The sequence below is a fragment of the Hipposideros armiger genome, unplaced genomic scaffold (genome assembly GCF_001890085.2).
Source record: "Hipposideros armiger isolate ML-2016 unplaced genomic scaffold, ASM189008v1 scaffold_298, whole genome shotgun sequence".
NCBI classification, from domain to species: Eukaryota; Metazoa; Chordata; class Mammalia; order Chiroptera; family Hipposideridae; genus Hipposideros; species Hipposideros armiger.
Genome location: NW_017731648.1, coordinates 1,793,580 through 1,817,924, shown reverse-complemented (window position 1 = coordinate 1,817,924; position 24,345 = coordinate 1,793,580). Strand labels below are relative to the sequence as shown.

At 38.4% G+C, this 24,345-nt stretch overlaps 3 protein-coding genes across 4 annotated transcripts in view; 2 read left to right on the top strand and 1 right to left on the bottom strand.

The window, feature by feature from the left end:
• The window catches only part of LOC109391618 (zinc finger protein 791-like), a 184,445-nt gene that overhangs the window by 13,904 nt on the left and 146,196 nt on the right, over positions 1-24,345 (top strand). The window contains exon 2 of the mRNA XM_019659313.1: positions 801-927. Within this exon, the coding sequence (XP_019514858.1) occupies positions 801-927 (127 nt within the window). The remainder of the gene's footprint in view (positions 1-800; positions 928-24,345) is intronic.
• Positions 838-3,824, top strand: LOC109391622 (zinc finger protein 709-like). Its single transcript, XM_019659320.1, has 2 exons — positions 838-927; positions 1,521-3,824. Exon 2 carries the CDS (start codon positions 1,962-1,964, stop codon positions 2,649-2,651), a length of 690 nt encoding a protein of 229 aa, XP_019514865.1. The 5' UTR covers positions 838-927; positions 1,521-1,961; the 3' UTR covers positions 2,652-3,824.
• The window catches only part of LOC109391620 (zinc finger protein 709-like), a 15,132-nt gene continuing 7,705 nt past the window's right edge, over positions 16,919-24,345 (bottom strand). The window contains exons 2-6 of one of the 2 annotated variants that reach the window (XM_019659318.1): positions 22,001-22,127; positions 21,417-21,477; positions 19,534-21,046; positions 18,103-18,150; positions 16,919-17,444 (exon numbers count right to left, since the gene is read on the bottom strand). In XM_019659318.1, the coding sequence (XP_019514863.1) occupies positions 18,103-18,150; positions 19,534-21,046; positions 21,417-21,477; positions 22,001-22,127 (1,749 nt within the window). In that variant the 3' untranslated portion in view covers positions 16,919-17,444. Of the gene's footprint in view, positions 18,151-19,533; positions 21,047-21,416; positions 21,478-22,000; positions 22,128-24,345 lie in introns of both variants that reach the window. The other variant, XM_019659317.1, reaches the window with a different exon arrangement.

Here is a 24,345-nt window from a genome sequence, read left to right as displayed (position 1 = left end):
CTTCTCTCCCTCTCTCTCTCCCCATCTCTCTCTCTCTCTCTCTCTCTCTCTCTCTCTCTCTCTCTCTCTCTCTCTCCCCCAGTAATGGGATAGAAACAGCCCTAAGGCACATGAGTATAGGGATTTTGTGTTCTGTGTTGTCATGCTTTCTTCCTCATGTCTGAGTTTTAAATTTCAAATAACTGTCTAACCCATTAAATCAGAAAGAGACACAAAAGAAAAAACTGAGTCTGTGATGACTACTACACAAGGTAAAAGCAATGCTTCTATATAAGAATATTTTTATTCTGCGAGGTGCTTCTGATTACTTATAATGGTCTGGAAGACTTTAGGATAATATGGCCATTTATCTGCGTTTTGTTAATATTGGAATTGCCACAGGCCTCCAAGATTCTCATGTTTGGTAATGGGAATAAAACAAAAAGTCCCTAGTTTTTCACTGTTTTTTATTCATTGAAGCATCATGTAGATTTGACCCTCTGCCTCATTGAGGAGATGAAAGTCTTAAAATGAAATTTGTTTCATTTGTGTAAATAGCATTTCTGTCATTTCCCAACATGCTGTGAACCTGCCATTAGAAAAAAATAAGATGATCACTATAAAAATGTATAAATAATTTTTATGTGTTCAAGATGCTGTTGAATTAATGAGGAAGTGTGGACAAAGAGTAAGTTTCTGATCAAATCATATGATAAATGTTTGATGATGACAGAATATGTAACTTTTCTACAAATGGAGCACAGGTGTCCAGTGCTGTCAGTCTTACAAATTTTACTGTACATATTTTTGGGATGTCATAGGACTCAGTGGCCTTTGACGATGTGGCTATGACCTTCACCCTGGAGGAGTGGGCTTTACTGGATCCTTCACAGAAGAAATTCTATAGAGATGTGACGTGGGAAACCTTCAGGAACCTGGCCTCAGTAGGTGAGGATGACAAGTTACCTTCACCTTGTTAATTAGAGGACTGGATTCTTGCTCATCAAAGCTGTTCTAAGGTGTAATGTGGGAATGGAGGACATTGGTAAATAAACTGGGCATGGTCACAGCTCATCACAGAACTAGAATCTAATAAATTTTGTATAATTTGTAGTACTTTGGAATCAATTTTCTGCATCTGCATTTTAGGAAAGAAATGGGAAAGTCATGATATTGAAGATCAGTACAAACACCAGGAGAAAGAACGAAGATAAATCACACAATAGAAAGCATTGTCTCATATGAAAAACCTGTTATGCTGTGAGATTTTAAAAATAAACAACCAAAACTCTTCTCAAATTTATGATCAGTGTTTGAAAAATAATTCAAAAGATAAACATCATTAATAAACCTTGTATATGAATATCACTGTTTTGATAATAGCAAGACTGAAGTCCTCTTACCAAGCATTCAGTGTATTCAATTTCAAATCATTCAGACAAGGCAGAAAACCTACTTCTTTGCTATAAAACATAAAAATGTATTTCAAATATTCTAATAAATATAAAATCATTAATAATGTGATTCATGTTCTTTTACAGAAGTTATGTGATAGAAAGAAGCTGGGACAGGAAAGAGGGTAGTCAATATGGAGAAATCTTGACCCTTATTCCAAATCAAAATGTGAACAAGAAAACTTGTGGAGTAAAACCATGGGAAAACAGTGTATGTGGAAATGTCTTAATGCAGCCTTCATTTCAGAATGGGAACATCAGATGTCACACTGGACACAAGCCCTCTGAATATCAGAAATATGGAGAGAAGCCACATGAATATGACATATGTGAGAGAGACTTCAGTTACCTTCAGTGTTTTGAAAAACATGAAAGCACAATGGAGATAAACCTTATGAACATAAAATATCTGATAAAGCCTTCAATTCCAGTTTTGTTCAAGTACATGAAGAAATTCATACTGGGGAAAAACTTTATGAATGTAAGGAATGTGAAAAAAACTTTGATCTCTCAAGCCTTCAAGTACACATGAAGGAAGGACCTTATAAATGTAAGGCATGTGAGAAAGCATTAATTTCTCCCAGTTCATTTAGGATACATGAAAGGACTCACACTGGAGAGAAACCCTACGAATGTAAATCATGTAGAAAAGTATTCAGTTGTTTCAGTTATCTTCGAAGACTTGAAAGGGCACACTCAGGATTGAAACCCTGTGAATGTAAGCAATGTGGTCTAGCTTATAGATACTTTGGTTCCTTAAAAATACACACAAAGACTCACACTGGAGAGAAACCCTATGAATATAAAACATGTAGAAAAGCATTCGGTTGTCATAGTGATCTTCAAAGACATGAAAAGGCACACACAGGAGTGAAACCCTACGAATGTAAGCAATGTGGTCTAGCTTACAGATACTATAGTTCCTTAAAAACACATAGAAGGACTCACACTGGAGAGAAACCCTATGAATGTAAGCAATGTGGTAAAGGTTACAGAGATTCCAGTTCCTTAAAAACGCATGAAAGAGGTCACACTGGAGAGAAACCCTATAAATGTAAAACATGTAGTAAAGCATTTGGTTGTCGCAGTTATCTTCGAAGACATGAAAGGGTACACATAGGATTGAAACCCTATGAATGTAAACAATGTGGTCAAGCTTACAGATACAATTGTTCCTTAAAAACACACAAAAGGACTCACAGAAGAGAAACCCTATAAATGTAAGTAATGTAGTCAAGCTTACGGTGATTACACCTTAAAAACACAAAAGGACTCACACTGGAGAGAAACCCTATGAATATAAAACGTAGAAAAGCATTCAGTTGTCGCAGTTATCTTTGAAGACATGAAAGGGCACACAAAGGAGTGAAACCATATGAATGTAAACAATGTGGTAAAGGTTACAGCAATCACACTTCCTTAGAAACACAGGAAAGAAGTCACACTGGAAAGAAACCTTATGAATGTAAAACGTAGAAAAGTATTCAGTTGCCTCAAGTATCTTCAAAAACATAAAAGGACACACACAGGAGAGAAATCCCATGAAGGTAAACAATGAGATAAAGCTTTCCATTCTCATCTAGGTTTCCAAATACATGAAAGAAATTGCACTGGTGGGAAATGTAAGAAATGTGGGAAAGCTTTCATTTACACACAAACTAGCGAACACCAGTGAGCATGCACACTGAAGACACACCATATGAATGTGAAGAATGGGGGAAAGCCAGTCATCCCAGTTCCTTCCAAAAACATGAAAAGAATCACAGGATAAAACCTATTTAACATAAACAGTGTTGGAAGGATTTCAGCTTGCACACATCTTTTACATGTGAAAAATCTAAGGGAAAACAGATAAAACTATGTAACATGAGAAAGCTTGATGTAAATTAATCCATGTATAACATTCTAGAAAAAGTTGTTATTAAAGTTGTAAATACATTGTTTTATCAAGCTTATTAAGTGAATCACTTCAATACAAATTTTTTATTACATTCAGAAATGAATATTGAGGTGAGATACCTCTTGGAGTCATCTTTTCAATAGTAGTACAAGAGATTATAAGATAGAGTTTCTTCCTTAAATGAGTTATTTTCTCTTTCCATATTGAAGCTCTTAGATCCCTGGGTGAGCTGAAGTGTATTTCTAATGTGCAAATAAAGTTTTTAATAATGTTTTGGTTTTTATTTTCTGTGTTAAGTAAGGGACCATTGTAAAATGATAGTTTGGTATTTGTTGGGGTTTTATTACTGGCTTGGTGAGAGTTTCTGGATATTCTTAGTCCATTAATTGTATATATTCTGCTTTTTCTTCTTTTACTGACATAGCTCTTTTGGGGGGACAGGTGTATGAGGTGTGATCAATAAATATGGTGAATCTTTAAATAAAAATTATTATAGTAAAAGACACATTGCCATTAATCCTCCTCAAAATACTCCCCCTTTCTTCGAACACACTTATCCCATCATTCTTGTCACTTTCTGAAGCAGTTCTGGAAGTCCTTTTTTGTGAGTGTCTTTAGTTGAGCAATTGTGGCTGCTTCGATGTCCTGAATCATTTTGACGTTGGGGAAGAGCCAAAAGTCTCACAGTGCCAGCTCTGGTAATAAGGTGAATGAGAAAACACCATAATGTTTTTATTTGACAGAAATTGCCATATACCAGAAACAAGGTGTAACACGGAGTGTTGTCATGATGGAGGATGATTTAGGGCACACTTTAAAACACCTTCTCTCAACCATAGCTCACACCTGACTGACTGCACAAGTGAACAAGTTGAAACTTGTCACACACTGTTACTAAGGTTCAATGCACTGCTTCCCATATTGAAGATTCCTACATTTCCATTGGATGGCACTCGGCCGCAGCACTCACCACATTTTGTGATCACAACGGAATGGCTCCAGGTCACACATCGCTTCTGGTATGGCAATTTCTGTCAAATAAAAATATTAAGGTGTGTCCTCATGTACCACCTTATTCACCGGATCTGGAACCGTGCAACTTCTGGGTCTCCCCCAAAGTCAAAATGACCATGAAAGATCAATGTTTTGAATCAATTCAGGACATTGAGGCAGCCACAACAGTGCAACTAAAGACATTCACAAAAGAGGACTTCCAGAACTGCTTCAGAAACTGGCAAGAACAATGAGATAAATGTGTTCGAAGTGAGGGGGAGTATTTTGAGAGGGGTTAATGGCAATGTGCCTTTTACTTTAATAAGTTTTTTTATTTAAACATGCACCATATTGTTTTTTGTTTGTTTGTTTGTTTGTTTTTTAATTGGGGAATTGGGGGGATGGGAACAGTGCTGGGGAATTGGGGGAAGGGGAACAGACATGTTGCTGTCGTTTTGTTCTTCAATCTAGTTGTGGAGGATGTTGCTTCACTCGCCCAAGTTGGCACCATCATTGCGCTCTTCTCTGGCGAGGCAGATCAGTCGCCGGCTTCTGGACGGCCGCTCACTGCGGCTGCTGGCCGCTCACGCTGGCTGCTGGCCACACACGGTAGCCCATGGCAACCCACTGCCACAGGGACTGCAGCCCACGCCGTCGCCGGCGACTCATGGCAGCCCAGCCCCAGGTTGAGCTGTTGTTCAGCATCATAGCTGTGGAGGGCAGTGTCACTGGCCCTCATATGTGGGATCCGAACCGGGGCCCTCTGGCATCCCAAGCGAGTTCTTAACCATCGCGCCACTCGGCCGGCCCATGCACCATATTGTTTGATCACACCTTGTAAAAGCCTTTTTCTCTTTTCCATACTAATAAACACTTGGAATAAATTTTATGTATGGCCAGTTTATGAAAATATAGTTTTGTATGAATTAACATTTTCACATTTGGGCCTTCATTTTTATCCTTCATTCTGACTAGTACTTGGTGAATAGACTTTAAGAAAAGAGACCTGTGAGGGGACAAAAAAATCTAAAGTTGAAGATATCACTCCTGTGGGTAATGTTAGGAAATAGTTTTTTAAGAATCCATCCCTTTTAATGTTTCATCTTAGAATTCACCAGTAGCTTCACTTGAATGAGATTTGCAAGGGTGAAGCAAAGAACACTTTAGTCAGATTTTGAAACCACCATACAGAAAAAGATATTTATATCTATCTATCTATCTATCTATCTATCTATATCTATATCTATCTATCTATCTATCTATCTATCTATCTATCTATATATATATATATATATATATATATGCCCTTTGAGGACAGAATAGTTTTCCCATCTTCCAGATTCTTTGCCTTCCAATCAAGACTATCCTCAAAACCACCACCAACTGTTTGATTTCCACTTTCTTAGAGCTATAAATTTCCACTGATGTTTTCCCAAGATCCATCAGAGTTTGGATTTTTCTGTCAGCCTTCTTGTGTCCACCAGGAAATTAATTCAGACTTTTAGACTTGGAAGTATTGCCTGATTCCCCTCTTCTCTAGATTATATCTGTGTAAGGTCTAATTTGTATAGGAAACACCTTATGCTGTTAATAGTGCTTGTTTTCTAAGCCATGTGCTAACAAATATTGTATTTTGTCATTTTCTGAGGATATGCTAAAATGTCTTATAATTATGGATTTTCAAATAAACTGTGATTCTCTTCATTTAATCATACATATGAGTCAATTTTATCATATGCATTCAAGTTCAGGTAATTGTTTCTCAGGCATATTTTACTTTTTATTTTATAATTACAATTTTTGTCATGAAAGTCATTTATCAGTCATTCTTAATAACAAAAACATCAGTCATTGTTTTTCAGTGCCTTCATGCCAGTGACTTGCAGAATTATACCTTAGTCAAAGTGGTAATGAATTCTAATAACAATGACCAGGAACTACACTTGACTGGGGTGTAACATAAAAGGTTGCTTAGCACTCTTGTATAATTTGGGCTTGTGTTAGATGATATGATGGCTATTGAAGTAATCAAGACATTTTTGTGGAGTTCCTGTCAACATGAGGAATAGGTAAACACCGCTTGCCTCCTTTCATGACCGCATCAAAATTACAACTAAACTACAGAACCCTCATTGAGAATTGTCAGAGGTCTAGCTGAACAGAAGTCTTATAACTAAGGATAATACAGAAGAAACCACCTGGAAACTGGTAGAAAGGGCGGAGACAAGGAACGGGCTGGTCCCACACCCACATGTGGCAGTTAAAAATTGGGAGAGAGATCTCAGCTGTGGAGGTCCCCTCCTGGAGGAACAAGGGGTCCTAGCTCCAACACGAGGCTTCCCAGCCCAGAGTTTCAGTGCCAGGGAGAGAACGCCCCATAACTTCTGGCTGTGAAAACTAGTGGAGGTTGTGGCTGAGTGAGACAAGGGTGGCTGTGGTCCCAGGTGCTCCTCTTAAATGGCCAGTGCACAGACTTACTTGCTGACAGGCTTACTCTGAGCTCCAGCGCTGGGGCAGAAGCTCAAAAGGCACCAGGGACATATGGATAGGAACTGGATTGTCTGGAAGCTTTTTCTAGGACAGAGGAGCTGGCAGAAGCCATTGTTTCTTTGTTGAGCCCTCCCACTTCCAGAGTGCAGACACAGGTGGGCACCATATCTGAGTCTCCATCAACCTGGCTAGCATCATTTGTCTGCCCCGCCATGGTAATTCCGAGATCCCACTCCACCCACACAAGCTGCTTCCAGCGGCTTTTCTGTATAAAAGGTCTGTCTTGGCTCATGCTACAGACATTCTTAAAATCTCTCAAAGGTTCCCAAAACCCAAACAAGCATCATCTGGCTTCAGCGAGTCCCGTGACTCTGGGGGAGCAGCCCTAAGCCCGGTACTAGTGACAGCTGGCCTTGATTCATAGCTTGGCCTCTCCAGGCACCTCCAAGCCCAAAATGGGTGGCGACCATCTGTGGATTGCTTTGTGGTTCATGCTGGGTGGTGCCAGGCAGGGCAAGGGCTGCAGCTGAACTTGGCCTGTGGTGGAGACCCTCCCAGGAGGTCCAGGGGTGGCATGCTCAGTGGCCAGCTTCAGATCCAGCCAGATCCACCCAGATGCCTCTGGGGCCAACACACCCAAAGGAAAACTGGGCAGGCACCAGAGCCCTGTTAAAGTGAATCCTGCTGCATAAAGTCAGCCCCTGAACAACAAACAGCTCCTCCACTGTAATCACAGCCAGTCCTCACAACCATTCACCCTGAAGGTCAATCCCTCCTGTTGATGTGCAGACAGCAACCAAGGCTCAAGTACAACAGAAGGGTACACACAACCCACACAAGGGATACACCTGGAAAACCCAGCTCAGGTGACCAGGGAGACTGTGCCACTCAGCCCCACAGCACACCTACTACATACAGTCTTACTATAGGTAAGACCAGGAGACATAGCAGCCTTTTTAATACACAGAAACAAATACAGGGAGGCAGCCAAAATGGGGAGACAAAGAAACGTGTCCCAAGTGAAAGAACAGAACAAAACTCCAGAAAAAAAAATAAAGAAAATGAAGACCAGATGCAGAGCTCAAAACACTGGTTATAAGGATGCTCAGTGATCTCAGGGAGAATTTCAACAAAGAGATAAGAAACATAAAAATGGAGATAGGAAACATAAAAAAGAACCACTCAGAAGTAAAGACTACAATAATTGGAATAATACATTAGAAGAAATCAACAGATTACATGAAGCAGAGGATTGGATCAGCCATTTGGAAGATAAGGTAGGAGACATCCAATTAGAACAGCCAAACAAATCCAAAAAAAGGATCATTTAAAGGACCTCTGGGACAATATCAACTGTACCATTTTCATCATAGGAGTACCAAAAGAAGGGAGAGAACAAGGAATTGGAAATCTATTTGAAGGAATACTGACTGAAAACTTCCTATCCTGGTAAAGGAGATAAACATAGAAGTCCAGGAAGCACAGAGTCCCAAACAAGATGAATCCAAAGAGGCTCACACGGAGACACATCATAATTAACATGGCAAAGGTTAAAGACAGAATTTTAAAAGCAGCAAGAGAAAAGCAGTTAGTTACCTACAAGGGAGCTCCCATAAGACAGCTGATTTGTCAAGAAAAAGTTAACTGCATTTCACTTTGCAGGCCAGAAGGGATTGGCACAGAATATTCAAGTGATGAAAAGCAAGGATCTACAACCAAGATTTCTCTACTCAGCAAAGTTGTCATTTAGAATCAAATGCCAGATAAACAGCTTCCCAGACAAGGAAAAGCTAAAGGAGTTCATCAACACCAAACCAGTATTACATGAAATGTTAGAGAGCCTTCTGTAAGGAGGTTTACTGGCACCCAATATAGGTAAAGCCTTTCTATACTGGACATTTCTGTCAGAATGATCATTCTTCAGTCTTTGGTGTATTGGAATAGTGCGCCCCAGCCACCACTCTTACATCCCACTCCTGGGTTTTCCATGTAATGTCACCTGTAGTCCATGTACCCTGTGTGTCAATATTTCATTTTGGGCACCCTCCTTCAAAACCCCTCCACCCATGCAACACAAATATGCCCCTTTCCTACCAGTTGCACTCATGCACTCATTGTCCTGGGAGTCTCTGGTGCTAACCTGGGCACGTGATGTCATTCAACAAACACATCATTAAACCAATCAAGAAATGTCTAAAACACTCACATACGTGTAGCAGACAACTAATGCTTCAGATAATTACCTTGAAGGAAAACCCTGCAGCCATGGTAGCTGATGACCACTTGGCTTTGGACTGTTGATTAGCAGGCAGGGAGCGTTCTGTGCCCCTAAAAGGGCTTCTTGCTGCATGTGGGTAGGCTACACAGGCAAGATGCAACCAGTAACACAAGAAAGAAGACAACAAAACAAATTAAACAATAACATTACTAAAATATTGGAACTGAATTCTGGAACCATACTGACACTTTCCTGGATTTCTCCAACACTCTGGATGATGATTTTCAAATGTTTCTTTGAGGCTTCATCATATTAATTATACCAAGGGTGCCCCAAAAATGTACACACATGACTTGTATTCGTCTTTTGTTATAAGTATATTTTGAGTATTACAATTTTTAATAGTATTTTCCTTTCTTAAAATGTGTAGACATTTTTTTGGCACCCTCAGTATGTTGCTTGTGCTTTTCACGTGCCTTTTTAATTGACATTCCAATTCAAATTCATTTAAATGAGATGTGGTGGTCATTCAGTCAACAAACCTCAGGAGTGAACTTTAATAAAGACACTGGCCTCATTTCTGATATTTGAATTTTAATGAGCTTCAGATACCTACCAGCTCACCTTGTTTGGCTCTCAGTGGGTAAACAAGATATAAAGGTTGACACATGTCCCATTTATTTTTGTGTCAGAACGGAGGGTCACACCTTGAAAACCTACAACTTCTCTGCACAAGCCACCTAGACCAGCTTACCCTTGCCCTACTTTCTTTAGGAAGTATTGGGTTGTTGGAAAAGTCATGACGTATTTTTTCTATGTTTTTCATTGCAAAAATGCATCATGGCTTTTCCAACAACCCAATACCTCTGATTAATAACTATATTGCTATTAACTTGATACAAGTGGTGACAGCAGTCTTGACATCTGATCTCATTTTAGGGAGGGTGTTAATCCTGCCCACAAAAGGGCTATGATAAAACAAAGTCACCAATGGAAAATGTCTTTTTGATATTGAAGAGCTCTTTGGAGTAGGACATTTTTATAAGATGAGTGTAAAAAAATACAAAAGCAGAGATCTTAGTATGATAATATTTTTTAGATGCATTGATCACAAAAGAAAAACTAAAACCACCCACATAGACACTAGCAGTAAAATCAATAAATGAAAATGGTATAGTGTCACAAGGGAAATATACAGAATAGAAGCAAAGGGATGGTTTCTGTTCCAATATATAAAGAGATTTAAGTGATCATTCTCATCTTAAGAAAAAAAAAAGAAAAATATCAATCTGAAAAACAACATCCCTTCATAGATCCATGAGAGATCTGAGGTCATGTGGCAAAGTAATGCCTACAGAACCAGAGACAGGCGAATATAGGAAAATACCACCGACCTGGAGGAGAAAAGAGGGGAGCCAGCAACCTCTAGGAACACATAAACTTTTTGATGACAAATTTGATGACAAATTTGCTGGGCACACAGGGTGGACTAGTTTGAGAGTTAGAAGCTATAGAGGTGTCTAGTCTTAAGGTACTCCCAAAATTCACAAATTTTCCCTGGAGGAGCCCAAGCATATTCTCATTGTTCTCATTGTGAAGATTGGAAAAAATTGCCTCATGCTCCATGCAGAAAATGGAGGAAACATGTTGATATATACTCAAAGCATTCTGTTGTCTGTAATGTAGGCCATCCATAAAAAAAATCAGGTTGCCAAAATCTGATCTGATTGTGGAAAGAGCGTCAGACCTCTCAGACTCTTCTGGTTTCCCTCTAACAAAAGAGGAATCAGTGCTAAGAACCTGTTTGGAAGTTCATAGTCCAGGGATTCTGTCCCAGAAAACATGACAGGCTTCATCATAACATCAGAACATTTTCCCACCCAAATACCTGAGCACCATGTTTCTAGGGATACCCAAACACAGCAGGAGAGAAAAATACAAGGACACCAGAGGATGTTGATGCCAATGATACCTACAGCTACAGCAAACATTAGAAATAGTCTAACAACTATCCAAGATATCATACAACCTCACCCTAAGGGCCTATTTACCTCAAATCTTACTGTGAAAATTCAAAATATGTGGAAATTAAGTAAACCATTCTTGGACAACCACTGGTCAAAGAGGAAAACAAAAGGGAATTTATAAAATACCTCAAGACAATAAAAAAATTAAAGTACAATTTATGAAAACTTGTGGGATGCAGCATAAGTAGTAAAAAGGAAGTTGATACCAATAAACACCTATGTTAAGAAAGGTATCGGGCTGTCCAGGTGGCTCAGTTGGTTAGAGCGCATGCTCTTAAGGTTGCCAGTTTGACTGCCGCATGGGATGGTGGGCTGCGCCCCCTGGAGCTGAACTTGTGCCCTCCACAACTAAGATTGAAGGACAACTTGACTTGTCCTGGAAAAACAATGTTTCCCTTCACCAGTTCCCCAACACTGTTCCTTCCCCAATTCCCCAATAAAATCTTTTTAAAAAAATAAAGATATCAAACTAACCTAAATATATACCTCAAAGAACTAGAAAAAGAATCTAAGTTAGCAAAAGTTAGGAGATAATAAAAATCAGAGCAAACATAAATAGAATATAGAAAAATAAAAAAATATCAAAACTAAGTGCCAGTTTTCAAAATAATACAATCAACAAACCCATACCTAACTAAACACAAAAAGAAGAGAGATGACTAAAGTACATAGTTTCAGAAATGATAGAAGACATGATATCACATCCCACGTGACAAGGGCTGGGGAGCTCAAGGAGGGGCAGCGAAGGGTTAAGAAATACAAGAGTCAAATGTAGAGCTTCTGTGGGCCAGGGGTCTCCAGTCTCTGTGGACCAAGCCCTGATTCTGGTGGGCACAAAGCTTTTATTCTCAACTGCCACAAAGAAGTAAATTTGAATATCAACCCAGTTTGTGGATTCAATTTGTCTGGCAACTGCTTCACCAAAACTCATTGTGATCAAACACAAGTTTGTGCTTTCACACATACGTATGATCCCTATGGATGGACTCAGCATTCTGAGGCCATCAGATAAGGAAGTTTCACCGAGTCCCTGGGGTCTTATTAGCATTCCAAGACACTTCCTTACGACGTCAAAGGATCAGTGCGTTCGGCAGCTGCAAGGTGACAACATATTACAACAAATGTCTTAAAATTAAAAAGGATCATAAGTGACTATTATGAACATCAACATGCGAACAAATTGGATAACCTAGAAGTGGATAAATTCCTAGAAAGATACAACCTACCAGGAAAAGTATTAAAAAACAGAAAACCTAAACAAACCAATAACAAATGCAAATAAATAATACTAATTTTTCTTAAACTCTTCCAAAAACTAGAAGTAGAAAGAATGCTTCCAAACTCATTTTATGAGGCCAGCATCTGATTCCAAAGCCAGACAAATACATCACAAGAAAAGAAAACTACAAGCCAATATGTCTGTTCCAACTTGGTCGACAATAGTGCCCAGATATTTAGTCACACATTCTACTGGTTATTTCCGTAAAGGGCTTTTTCAGTGGGATTACCATTTCAATAGGTAGTTTGAGTAAATTAGATTACCTTCCATAAAATGGGTACTCCTCATCCAATCAATTGTAGTTCTTAATAGAAGAAAGATTGGCCTTCCCTCAACAAGTGGGAATTCTGCCATTAGACTATCCTTTGATTTAAACTAAAATTCTTTTTTGCTTTTCATACTGCCTATCTAGAGTGCAGATTTTTGAGTTACCCAAGTGTCTATAATCACATGAGCCACTTCCTTAAAGAAAAAAAATTAATACATATGTATAAATACACATGCTTACATACACACACAATGATGGTTCTGTTTTTCTGGAGAACCTGACTAACACTTATTTCTAATACTTTATAAATCAAATAAATTATTCATTTTAAATGAGAAGCCATTTCTGTTTATGCAGTCTTCTAAACAGTGATTTTTATGAAATGTTCAATACCTTTTGGGAAAACACAAAAAATAAATTTTCTCAATTTTATTCACATATAAAATGACAAGTGATATTAGAACTTCTACTTCCATCCTCTCCCAAACTGGTATTTGCTGGAAAGGCTTTCATATTAAATGTACTAGGGTTTCATAATAGTGTGAGGAGCTCTGCTGATCCACTCCCCAATAAAACTGGTGAAAATGATTTTAATAACAATTAATGCCATTGGAGATGGTCCTAATGGCAAACAACAAATGAAAAACATCTACTCAAGAACATCTATGAAGATTTGTAAGGGGGCCGGCCGAGTGGCGCGTTGGTTAAGAACTGGCTTGGGACGCCAGAGGGCCCCGGTTCGGATCCCACATATGAGGGCCAGTGACACTGCCCTCCACAGCTATGATGCTGAACAACAACTCAACCTGGAGCTGGGCTGCAGTGAGTTGCCAGCAATGGCGTAGGCTGCAGCCCCTGCTTCAGTGGGTTGCCATGGGCTGCCTTGTGTAGCCAGCAGCCAGCGTGAGAGGCCAGCAGCCGCAGTGAGCCCAGAAGCCAACGACTGATCTGCCTCGCCCGGGAAGAGCGCAATGATGGTGCCAACTTGGGCCAGTGAAGCAACGCCCTCCACAACTAGACTGAAGAACAAAAGGACAGCAACTTGTCTGTTCCCCTTCCCCCAATTCCCGAGCGCTGTTCCCATCCCCCAATCCCCCAATTAAAAAAAAATCTTAAAAAAAAAGATTTGTAAGAAACATGAGTCTGCGGTATTTGAATCAAAGCACTTTTTTCTTTTCGACTACTCCCAGCTCACATTGGTGAAGACACCAGTCAAGACTAGGGTGCACTGTTACAATAAACCAAAACCTGTACGAGTGAATATTCTGACAGAAATGTCTAGTATAGAAAGGCTATACTTATAAGGTGTCAGTAAATCTGATGATCAGAACAAAGTAATGACTCCAAAGACTGGGGGTTGAATCTAATCATTGCATCAAACAGCAAGATCTATCTGTAAGAAATCAAGGTTTAAGTAAGCCATTAACCCTCTGAGGTTTGTAGACTGGGGTTGTAAGAGATACAAGGTCCACTGAGTGCCTTTTTCATTGAATACCCAGTGCTGTGTATTCCCATAACTGAACGGACAATATTAATGCTTCGTAGCACATTTTGACGAGTCCTTGCATTTTGGCTTCAGCAGCGTTATGTATAATGAGTAATTTGTAAGTATCTACCATGGTCAGAGTATAGGATGTAGCCAGCAGATGGGGTGAAGGGTCCTTTCAAGTCTGTTTACCATCAGCTGTAGGAACCTCTTCCTTGGACAAGTAGTCCATTGACTATATTACAAGTGATGTGTATTTTTCGCATTAAGCTCATTGCTCAGTCACTACACCAGGGGTGCCAAAAAAATGTATACAAGTGGACACTTTGGTCAATGTTGCTCAAGCATAAGTTGCCCATAATCAGAAGTGTCTGGATGCTGATGGTAACCACTTTGAGCACCTCTTGTAATTGCAGAAGTCAAACATGACTTGTATTCATTTTTTGTTATTGGTAAAAATTAAGTATTACATTTTTTATAGTTTTTCCCTTAAAATGTGTATACATATTTTTTGGCTGCGTGTGCATGTGTGTGTGTGTGTGTGTGTGTGTGTGTGTGTGTGTGTGTGTGTATAGTGTACTTGTAGTTTTCACAAATATACAGTACTGGCATCAAAAGATGGAAACCTGCCATCAGTGAAAAGAACACTCTTGTGGTGCCCATTTTAATGAATCCCCTCCATTAAGTAAGCTAACACTCTAAAAAATATTTTAAAATTTCCTTTGCTCATTCCTAAACCTGTAGCTGTCACTGCTGTTTGCTCCTTTTCCATATATGCTAAACATCTAAGCAAATGGAAATGAAACCTGAGAACTGCAAAATGGGCTGTGGGGCTGTGTGAATCATTGCAACTAGATTTCCAGTCATTCCTGTGATAAAAAGACATTCAAAATTTCCCATCATTCCTGTTATACCCAATTAGGATATTACTCAAAATGACACCCTCTCTATAGCTCACCTCAGTTATTCCTTGGATGTCTGCTCTAAACATCCATAGCTCTTTGTGGTGTTTCCACTGGGAAATCACAGTGGACTTGCATAGATGTCACCCTACTCATAGAATAAACTCAGGATGTGCTAGAAGGGTGCAGGTGCAGGTGAACGTAACTGTTTCCCTAAATTGTAGATCTTAATAGAAGTAGTTCTTAAATGAAAGAAACTCCATGGCTTAATGGGGTATATTTTGCACACTCAGTCTGTACAACAACAGGATGAAAATGCCAAATACTATAAAATTTTAAATTCTTAAGATAAATAAAAGTCTTCTCAAATAACATTAAACCCCAAAAGACACCACAAATATCTGTGGCCTAAGTCAGAAGAAAGTCACAAGTCCCAGATAATAATAATGACATCCTCACCAAATGAGGCTCCTACCCTCATAGAAAGGAAATATACACACTCCAGCTTCATTATGTCACTTTTCACTTTCCTTTAAAGCTCTTCTTTACATCTTATAAACCAAAGCTTTACCACTTGTTAACCATTTCTGTTTTCCAACAAAAGTATAAGCACCAGGACGGCAAGAAATGTTTGTCTCATGTCACTACATCCAAATCCAACAGTACCTTATTTGTGCTAAATTCTAGGGTACTTTGACTCTAAAATGCATGGAAGTGAGGGAGGTTGAAACATCAGCATCAAGAATATAATCTGTAACAAAGAAAGCCTTGATTTACATAGTGGTTCTGTCTTCTTTACTAGGTTTGTGTTCTCTCACAAATTTACCTAAACTCAATAGGCTTCACTTGAGTCATAAAGGAGATATTAAAAAATTAAGTAGTATACTAAGTAATTCATATATTTTTTTATGGAGGCACTGTTATGATAAACAGTGTCTGATACACTGTAGGAAATACATCAGTGTTAAGAGAATCAGTAGAAAAAGCAAACACTGTTGCAGAGCAACGGGAGCTGGTCTTGCTGTCATTGTAAGGCAAGTCCTAGCCTGCAGAAGAGACAAATGCCACACACCTCCTTCATCAAAGGTACACACTGACTGTGATGGACCAAGACAAAGGTTATTTTGTAACCATATCAAAAAATTGGTAAAGGATAAAACTCAAATCATAAAAGGACTAATATTCCATTCTTATTAAAATAACTGACTGTTAACTTCTTATAAATTAAGGTTAGCTCCACTATATTGTTTTTACCTTCTAGAACACAACAATTATGATTACCAATGATAGAAGGAAGTTTATCTCCTCACAGCACTCAATACAGAAAATGATTTGCTTTCTTGAATAGCAATCAAATCATCTTATACAAGCCTAAATCCTTTAAGTACTTTTGAGCACCTGTTAGTGTTATACTCACAGTCCTTTATGGTTTGTGATCATTCTTATTAGAATTCATTACACCCCTCTCTTTGACCACAACTCCAGTCCTGCAGGTCACTGGCAAGAGGGCACTGAAAAAACCATTATTTAAGTTTTGGTATTAAGAATAACTGAGAGGGGCGGCTGGGTGGTCAGTTGGTTAGAGTGCGTGTTCTTAACAACAAGGTTGCCGGTTCGATTTCCACATGGAATGGTGAGCTGCACCCCCCGCAACTAGATTGAAGACAACTACTTGACTTGGAGCTGATGGGTCCTGGAAAAACACACTGTTCCCCAATAAAATTTTTAAAAAGAATAACTGAGAAATTAGTTTCATGATAAAAACTGTAACTAAAAAATAAAATTTGCCTGAGGGAAAAAATACCAGAACTTGTATGCACATGATAAAACTGACTCATAATGTATAACATGAGTATTTAAATGAAAAAAGCATCAAAGTATATCTGAAAATTCATAATTACAATGGGTTTTAATATAACCTCTGAGGAAATGAAAACAATATTTATTAGCATCTGATGGCTTAGAAAGCAGTTGAAAAATATATCAATAAAACAACTACAGAGGCATTCATTTCACAGAGAAACACAAATACTTTTAAAGACACACAATCAAACATACTTGAAAGCATACCGAGGGCTTACATTCACCTACAAGTAACAGGAAACACTCACAGGCTTCCTCACAGGAGGAAGGGGCCTATTTTCACATGGAAGGACTGGGTCATGGCAGCCACTTGCACATGCAGCAGAGAAACAAATGCCCATGTCTTTTTCAACAGCACCACTGTAGATGTCATGGCGAATCAGGAAAGCATACTCACTAACAGTTCACAGCTTAAGGGTGTTTCCTATACAAATTAGACCTTACACTGATACAATCTAGAGAAGAGGGGAAGCAGACATAAGCATGAAAGTCTGAAACAGTTTTCTGGTGAACACAGAGGGCTGAAAGCAAAGTCCAAACTCTGATGGATCTTTGATGTGAAATTGTGAAGACATCAGTGGAAACCTGCACCTCAGAAAATGGAAATCAGACCGTTAGTGGTAGTTTTCAGGATACTCAATTGGAAATGCAAAGAATGGGGATAATGGGCTGGGATATGGTGTTCTCAAAGCTCATATGTATCTGTCTTTCTCCCTGTATGGTGTCTCCAGAATCTAATGCCTTCTTCCCTTCTGCCTTCCAAATCACATGCAAATGAGGCTACTGGTGAATTCTAACATGGCGCCATAAATGGGGTAGATTCTGGAAAATCTAGCTCCTAACATTACCTTCACCAGCATATTGCAATACAGTGGTGATGTCTCCAGCTCTACATTTTGTTGACCTGTAGCCTTAATTCAAAGTCTATTTACCATAAACCAGTCAGAAGGAAGTAGAAAGAGCAAAGTCTCCAATATGAGAATAATTTACATGAAAGTATACTAATAAACTTGCCATTTATAAACATTTATTCTAAATGTTTAATAGTATGGAAAATAGAAAAAGACTCCTATACCCACCACCCTAAAAGAGGAGATTCCTCTAAGAAAAGTACAATATATACACTAGATTAGGGATGCTCAGGAACTGCCATACAAGGACAGTAGAAAATTCCAACAAATACAAACTCATTTTTCAATGGTCCCTTAACAGAACAAATAAAACATTATTTTAAAAATCAAACCTAATTGCATTTAGAAGTGTACTTCAATTCACCCATGGATCCAAGAAGCTTTAAAATAGAAAGAGAAAACATTAACTGGTTTAAAGAAAAAGCACTACCTATTAATTATATGCACTATTGTCTTTTTTTTTTCTTCAGCTAAGACAGCAGATAATTTATTATAGGCATTACATTCAGCCACAACTGAGAACAGAACTTGTCCAGAATGTCACAGGTCTAGAGCAAAGGACTGTTTTTGTACGAGCAAGGTGGGTCTCTCAAAAGGCGGTCACGGGAAACATGGCAATGTACGTTCTAGATCCATTGAGAAGTTCTAGACAGCAGGCATACAGTCCCACAATTTGTTCCAGTGTCCCTGGCCCCTGGCTTTCCTCATTTCTGCTACTGTGGCTTCCACAGGTGCACAAGCTAGCGGTTTACTTGGACCTCCACCTCATCTTCTTTTGCTCTTCAGCCTGTGCATTGGCTTCTTCCTCCACTTGGCTCTCACGGCACGGAGGTTTCTAAGAAGATGACGCTAAAGCCGACAGCATATGCACTACTGTTGAAAGATGAGTCTCAGAATTTTCTCACCTCAGTATTCACTTGTAAAAGTAATTAGAAATCCACAGCCCACCATTGTATTTAAGAGACTTGGTAAACACAACAGTCATGCACCACATGACATTTTGGTCAATGACACACCGCATATATGACAGTGGTCTCCTAACATTAAAGTGTAGCTGGAAAATTGCTATCGCTTAGTGACATCATAGCTGTTGTAATGTCATAGCACAACATATTACGATTGCCTACAGGATTCAGTACAGTAACACTGTACAGGTTTGTAGTCTAGGAGCAGTAGGCTACAGCATATTGCCTAGGTGTGTAGTGGGCTATACCATCTAGGTTTGTGTAAGTACACTCTACAATGTTTGAATAATGATAAAATTACCCACTGACACATTTCTCAGAACATATCCATATTCCTAAGTGATGTATCACTGTATATTTTCAACTTTTATAACAACTCTTTCATGTTGAAAAATCTCTAGAATAGTACACGTGGATTATTTTCCATGAAGCTTTCTCATGTTACATTTATATTTATTTTTGGTGGGAGTTTCACATATAAGGATGTGGACCAACTGAAGTCTTTTCAAATTCAAGAGGATTTTTTTCAAGTGAGGCCATTATGCCTTCGGAAGAAACTGCGGTGACAGAAGTCCTTCCCACATTCTTCACATTTATATAGTTTGTCTCTTACATGTATTACATCTTGCATGTGAACATTTGAGTGAGAAATTAAGGCTTAACCACATTCCTAGGGTTTCTCTCTGGTGAGTTCTTATGTCTTCAAAGAGAACTGGAATCACTGAATACTTTACCACATTCCCTACATTCACAGGACTTCTCTCCACTGTGAGTCCTTTCATGTGCTTAGAAACCTACCTGAGAACTGAAAGCTTTACCACATTCCTTAGATTCATAGGGTTTCACTCCTGTGTGAGTCCTTTCATGCCTTTGTAAGGATCTCTGTGCTGTGTAGGCTTTACCACATTGTTTACACACATAGGGCTTCTCTCCAGTGTGAGTCCTTTTATGTATTCGGAAACCTAGATGAGAAATGAAAGCTTTACCACATTCCTTACATTCATAGGACTTCTCACCAGTGTGAGTCCTTTCATGTGCTTGGAAACCTACCTGAGAACGGAAAGGTTTACCACATTCCTCACATTTATAAGGTTTCACTCCTGTGTGAGTCCTTTCGTGTCTTTGTAAGGAACTGTGTGCTATGTAGGCTCTACCACATTGTTTACATTCATAGGGCTTCTCTCCAGTGTGAGTCCTTTCATGTATTTGGAAATTTCTATGAGAACTTAAAGCTCTACCACATTCCTTACATTCATAGGGTTTCTCCCCTGTGTGAGTCATTTCATGTCTTTGTAAGGAACTGTGTGCTGTGTAGGCTTTACCACATTGTTTACACTCATAGGGCTTCTCTCCAGTGTGAGTCCTTTCATGTACTTTAAGAGAACTGGGAGAACTGAATGCTTTATCACATTGCTTACACTGATAAGGTCTATTTCCAGTATGTACTTCCATGTGTTTCTGAACATTTGATGGATAACTGAAGGTTTTCCCACATTGTTTACATTCATAGGGTTTCTCTCCAGTGTGAGTCCTTTCATGTCTTCGAAATGAACTGCGAGAAATGAATGCTTTCTCACACTCCCAACATTTGTAAGGCCTATCTCCAGTGTGAGTGATCATGTGTACTCGAAGGCTTGAGTTAACAATAAAGGTTTTCCCACATTCCTTACATTTATAGGGTTTCTCTCCAGTGTGAGATCTTTCATGCATTTGAAAAGAATAGAGATACTTGAAGGCTTTACCACATTGTTTACATTCATAGGGTTTTTCTCCAGTGTGAGTACTTTCATGTCTTTGGAAACCTGGAAGAGAAATGACAGCCTTACCACATTGCTTATATTCACAGTGTTTCTCTAGTGTGTGAGTTCTTTCATGTGTTTGATAGCGATAAGCTTTTCCAGATTGCTTACATTGATACCATTTCTCTCCAGTGTGGTCTCTTTCATGTGTTCGAAGTGAACTGAAGCTACTGAAGGATTTCCCACATTCCTCACAGTTAAAGGTTTTCTCTCCATTGTGATTTCTCTCATGTTTGTCAAAACACTGGAGATAACGGAAGCCTCTCCCACATACCTTACATTTATATGGCTTCTCCCCACATTTTTGATATTTATAACGCTTGTGTCCAGTGTGATATCTGAAGTGCCTATGAAAGGATGACTGACTCATGAAGACGATTCCACTTGCATTGTGCTCATGTGCTTTTACTCCAGTGGTTTTTCTGTTCAGATTCATATTTGGAATAAGGCTGAAGTGTTCTCCACAGTCACTACCCTCTTTATTTTCACAGAGTCTCTCTACCCTATGACTTCTGTAAAAAATGAAAAGCACATTATTAATGATGTCTTTATTAATCATGTTATATTTATTATATTTATGATTTATAGGAAGGTTTTATACCTTGTCTAAATTATTTGAAATCAAACATCTTGCATTCTATGCAAGAGGACTTTACTCTTACTTCTGTTTAAACAGTGATATTCATATATAGGGTTTATTAATACTGTTTCTGAGTGATCTGCTTTGCAAACACTGAACAACTATGACACATTTAAGAACATTTTTTGGGGAAATAACTAAATTTAAGCAGGAGTTATCTTTTTTGTTTGCTTTTTTAATAATTTAATAACATACCAAGATTCTCACATGAGAAACTGCTTTCTATTGTGAGTGTGACTCACCTCATTTTTCTCCATTGGTTTTTGTACTGATCGTCAATGTCATGATCTTCCCATTTTTTCCCTAAAATGCAGACTCAGAAAAATTATTCCAAAGCATTAAAATTATTAAAAAATTATTAGTTTCTAGATTCATAATGAGCTGTGACAATGTCTAGTTTATTTACCAGCATCCTCCCTTTCCACATTCCACATCTTAGAACAACACTGATAGGCAAAAACACTTGTTTTCTTGCCAGATGGGAGGGGGGTTGAGGGTTGGATGAAAAAGGTGAAGGGATTAAGAAGTACAAATTGGCAGTTACAAAATAGTCATATAAAATAATAGTCATACAAAATAGTCATGTAAAATAAATCATAGGGAAAATAGTAAAAAATATTGTAATAACTATGTATGGTGGAAGGTGGGTACTGGACTTACTGGGGGTTTCATTTCATAAGTTATATAAATGTCTAATCACTAGGTTGTACACCTTAAACTAATATAATATTGAATGTCAACTTTAACTGAAAATTTTTAAACAAAATGTTTTTAAAGAAAAATTTGTTGTCTAATTGATAAAGTGAAGGTGACTTGTCATCCTTACCTAAAGAGGCCAGGTTCCTGAAGGTTTCCCGCATCACATCTCTGTAGAGTTTCTTCTGTGAAGGATCCAGTAAGGCCCATTCCTCAAGGGTGAAGGTCACAGCCACATCCTCAAATGTCAATGAGTCCTAAAACATTCAACATATGTGTACAGTAGGATGCGTAAGACTGACAGCACTGGACATCTATACTCCATTTATAGGAATGTTACATATGACTGTCATCTCCAAACATTTATTCTATGACTTGATCATTAGAAATTTACTCCTCGTCCACATTTAACTTCCTCATAAATTTAACAGCATGATGAACACATGGAAATTATTTACACACTTTTACTGTGATCACATTACATCTTATTTCTCTCTAATAACAGCGTCCTGAGCATGTTGAAAAATGTCAAAGATTCTGTAGAAATTGAATATTATTAAAAGACTGTTGATTCTGTAAAAAATTCATCTCCTTCATTATTACCCACCATTCATGTCAATTTGCATGATATTTCAATAAACAAAAAACATAGTGAAGAACGGAAAGCTTATTCTTCTAGTCCTATCACCAAACATGAATTCAGAAGGCTTGTAGAAATCAAATTTTTAACAAAGCTGAGCCGGCCACATTGCCTTTAAGTATTCCAGCCCATTAGAAGTAATCAAATACAGCTGGCTGAATGGAACTATTTTTATGGAGAAGCATTGATTTTAACTTGTGTAATGTTTATCACAGAATCAGTTTTTCCTTTCTCTGTCCAATTTGATGGGGCTAGGAAGTTATTTGGAACTTGGATCTCACACACAAGAAAGCAAGCATGACAACTTAAACTAAAAAATCTCTGTACTCATGTGCTCAGGGCTGCTTTCAGTCAAATATTAGAGCTCATATTAAGAGAATATGCCAGAAGAGCTCTTTCTGGTCAAACCTTAACAGCCTACTCTGGGCCACACTGCCCTTGAGGAATAGGTGAAGAGCTGTAGCTTGCAAGGGAGTTCACTGAAGTCCACAGGGGTTGATGGTGAGTTTGCCCCTGAGTATAAAATATATAAAGGATTCAACAGTGCTTCCCTCCAAAAAAACCCCATAAAATTTGCATTCACCAATTTCAGGAGGAAATATTTCCTGACCAGCCAATCTAGAGGCTGCCCTTCTAACTTCTGGTGTGACACATAAAGAACTTAGAAGCTGTCATTCTTGATCTCATAAGAGGAAAACAAACAAACAAACCCTTGAAATGAACAACTCTTCTTAGATCCATGAGAGCCTTGAGGTCACAGGGCCAACTGGTATCTCCAAAATTAGTAAAGAGGAAAAACAGCATTTTGAAATATGCTCCAAATATTCTGTTAACAAGGCATGTACTCAAAAAGACAAAAAGACAAATCACAATATTCATGAATCCTAGGACAAACTTCTTTAACAAAAGGTTTAAAATACACATAATGGGACTACCTAAAGAAAAGAAAGACAGAAAGAAACAGACGTAAGTGAAGTAAAATACACTGAAATTTCCTAAAACCAATGAGATGGCACACTGTAGATTCAGGAAGCTCAGAAAACACTAAACATGAAAACAGCAAAAATGTACACCCAAGTATCTCATATTCAAACTAGAAAAAAATGCAAAGGCAAAGAGAATATATTGAAAGAAGCCAGAGGGGAAAACATACTTTAGTTATAGAGAAACAAAGATTAGAATTAAATTGGACTTCTTTTCAGAAACCATGCAAGCAAGAGAAGAGTGGGGTGAAATATTTAAAGTTCTGGGGGAAAAAAACCACACTGTTCTACAATTCTGTGTCAAGCAAAATTATCATTCAAAAATAAAGTAGAAATAAGGACTTCCAGAGACAAAGCACTGAGGAAATCTGTCATTAGTAAGCCTACGTTGAATGAAATGTTCAAAAATTCATCAGAGTGAATGTAAATGATAAAGTTGGAGGTTTACAAAAGGTATAAATGAAGGTAAACTACCTTCTATAATCTTATAATAAAAAACTAATGATGCTTTAAAATAATATTAGTAACAATGTATTTGGTAAAATAAACTTATGGATAAGTGAAATAAATGATAGCAGTGTGACAAGGGACAGGGAGGGGGAAATTGGGACAAGTGTGGTATGAGGTACTTGACGAACCTTTGAAGTGGTACAGTGTTACCTGACAGTGGATGTGGTTTAGTTGTAAACGTATACTTTGTAATAGATAAGTATGATATGGGGGGGGGGAAGTGGGGCAGCGGATTGGGGGAGGAGAGCTGTCACCTCGAGGGGTAAAAAGTATAACTATTGCACTGTGTTGTACAGCTGAAACTAATTCTAAAAAATGTGTATTTCACAATAAAAAAGAATA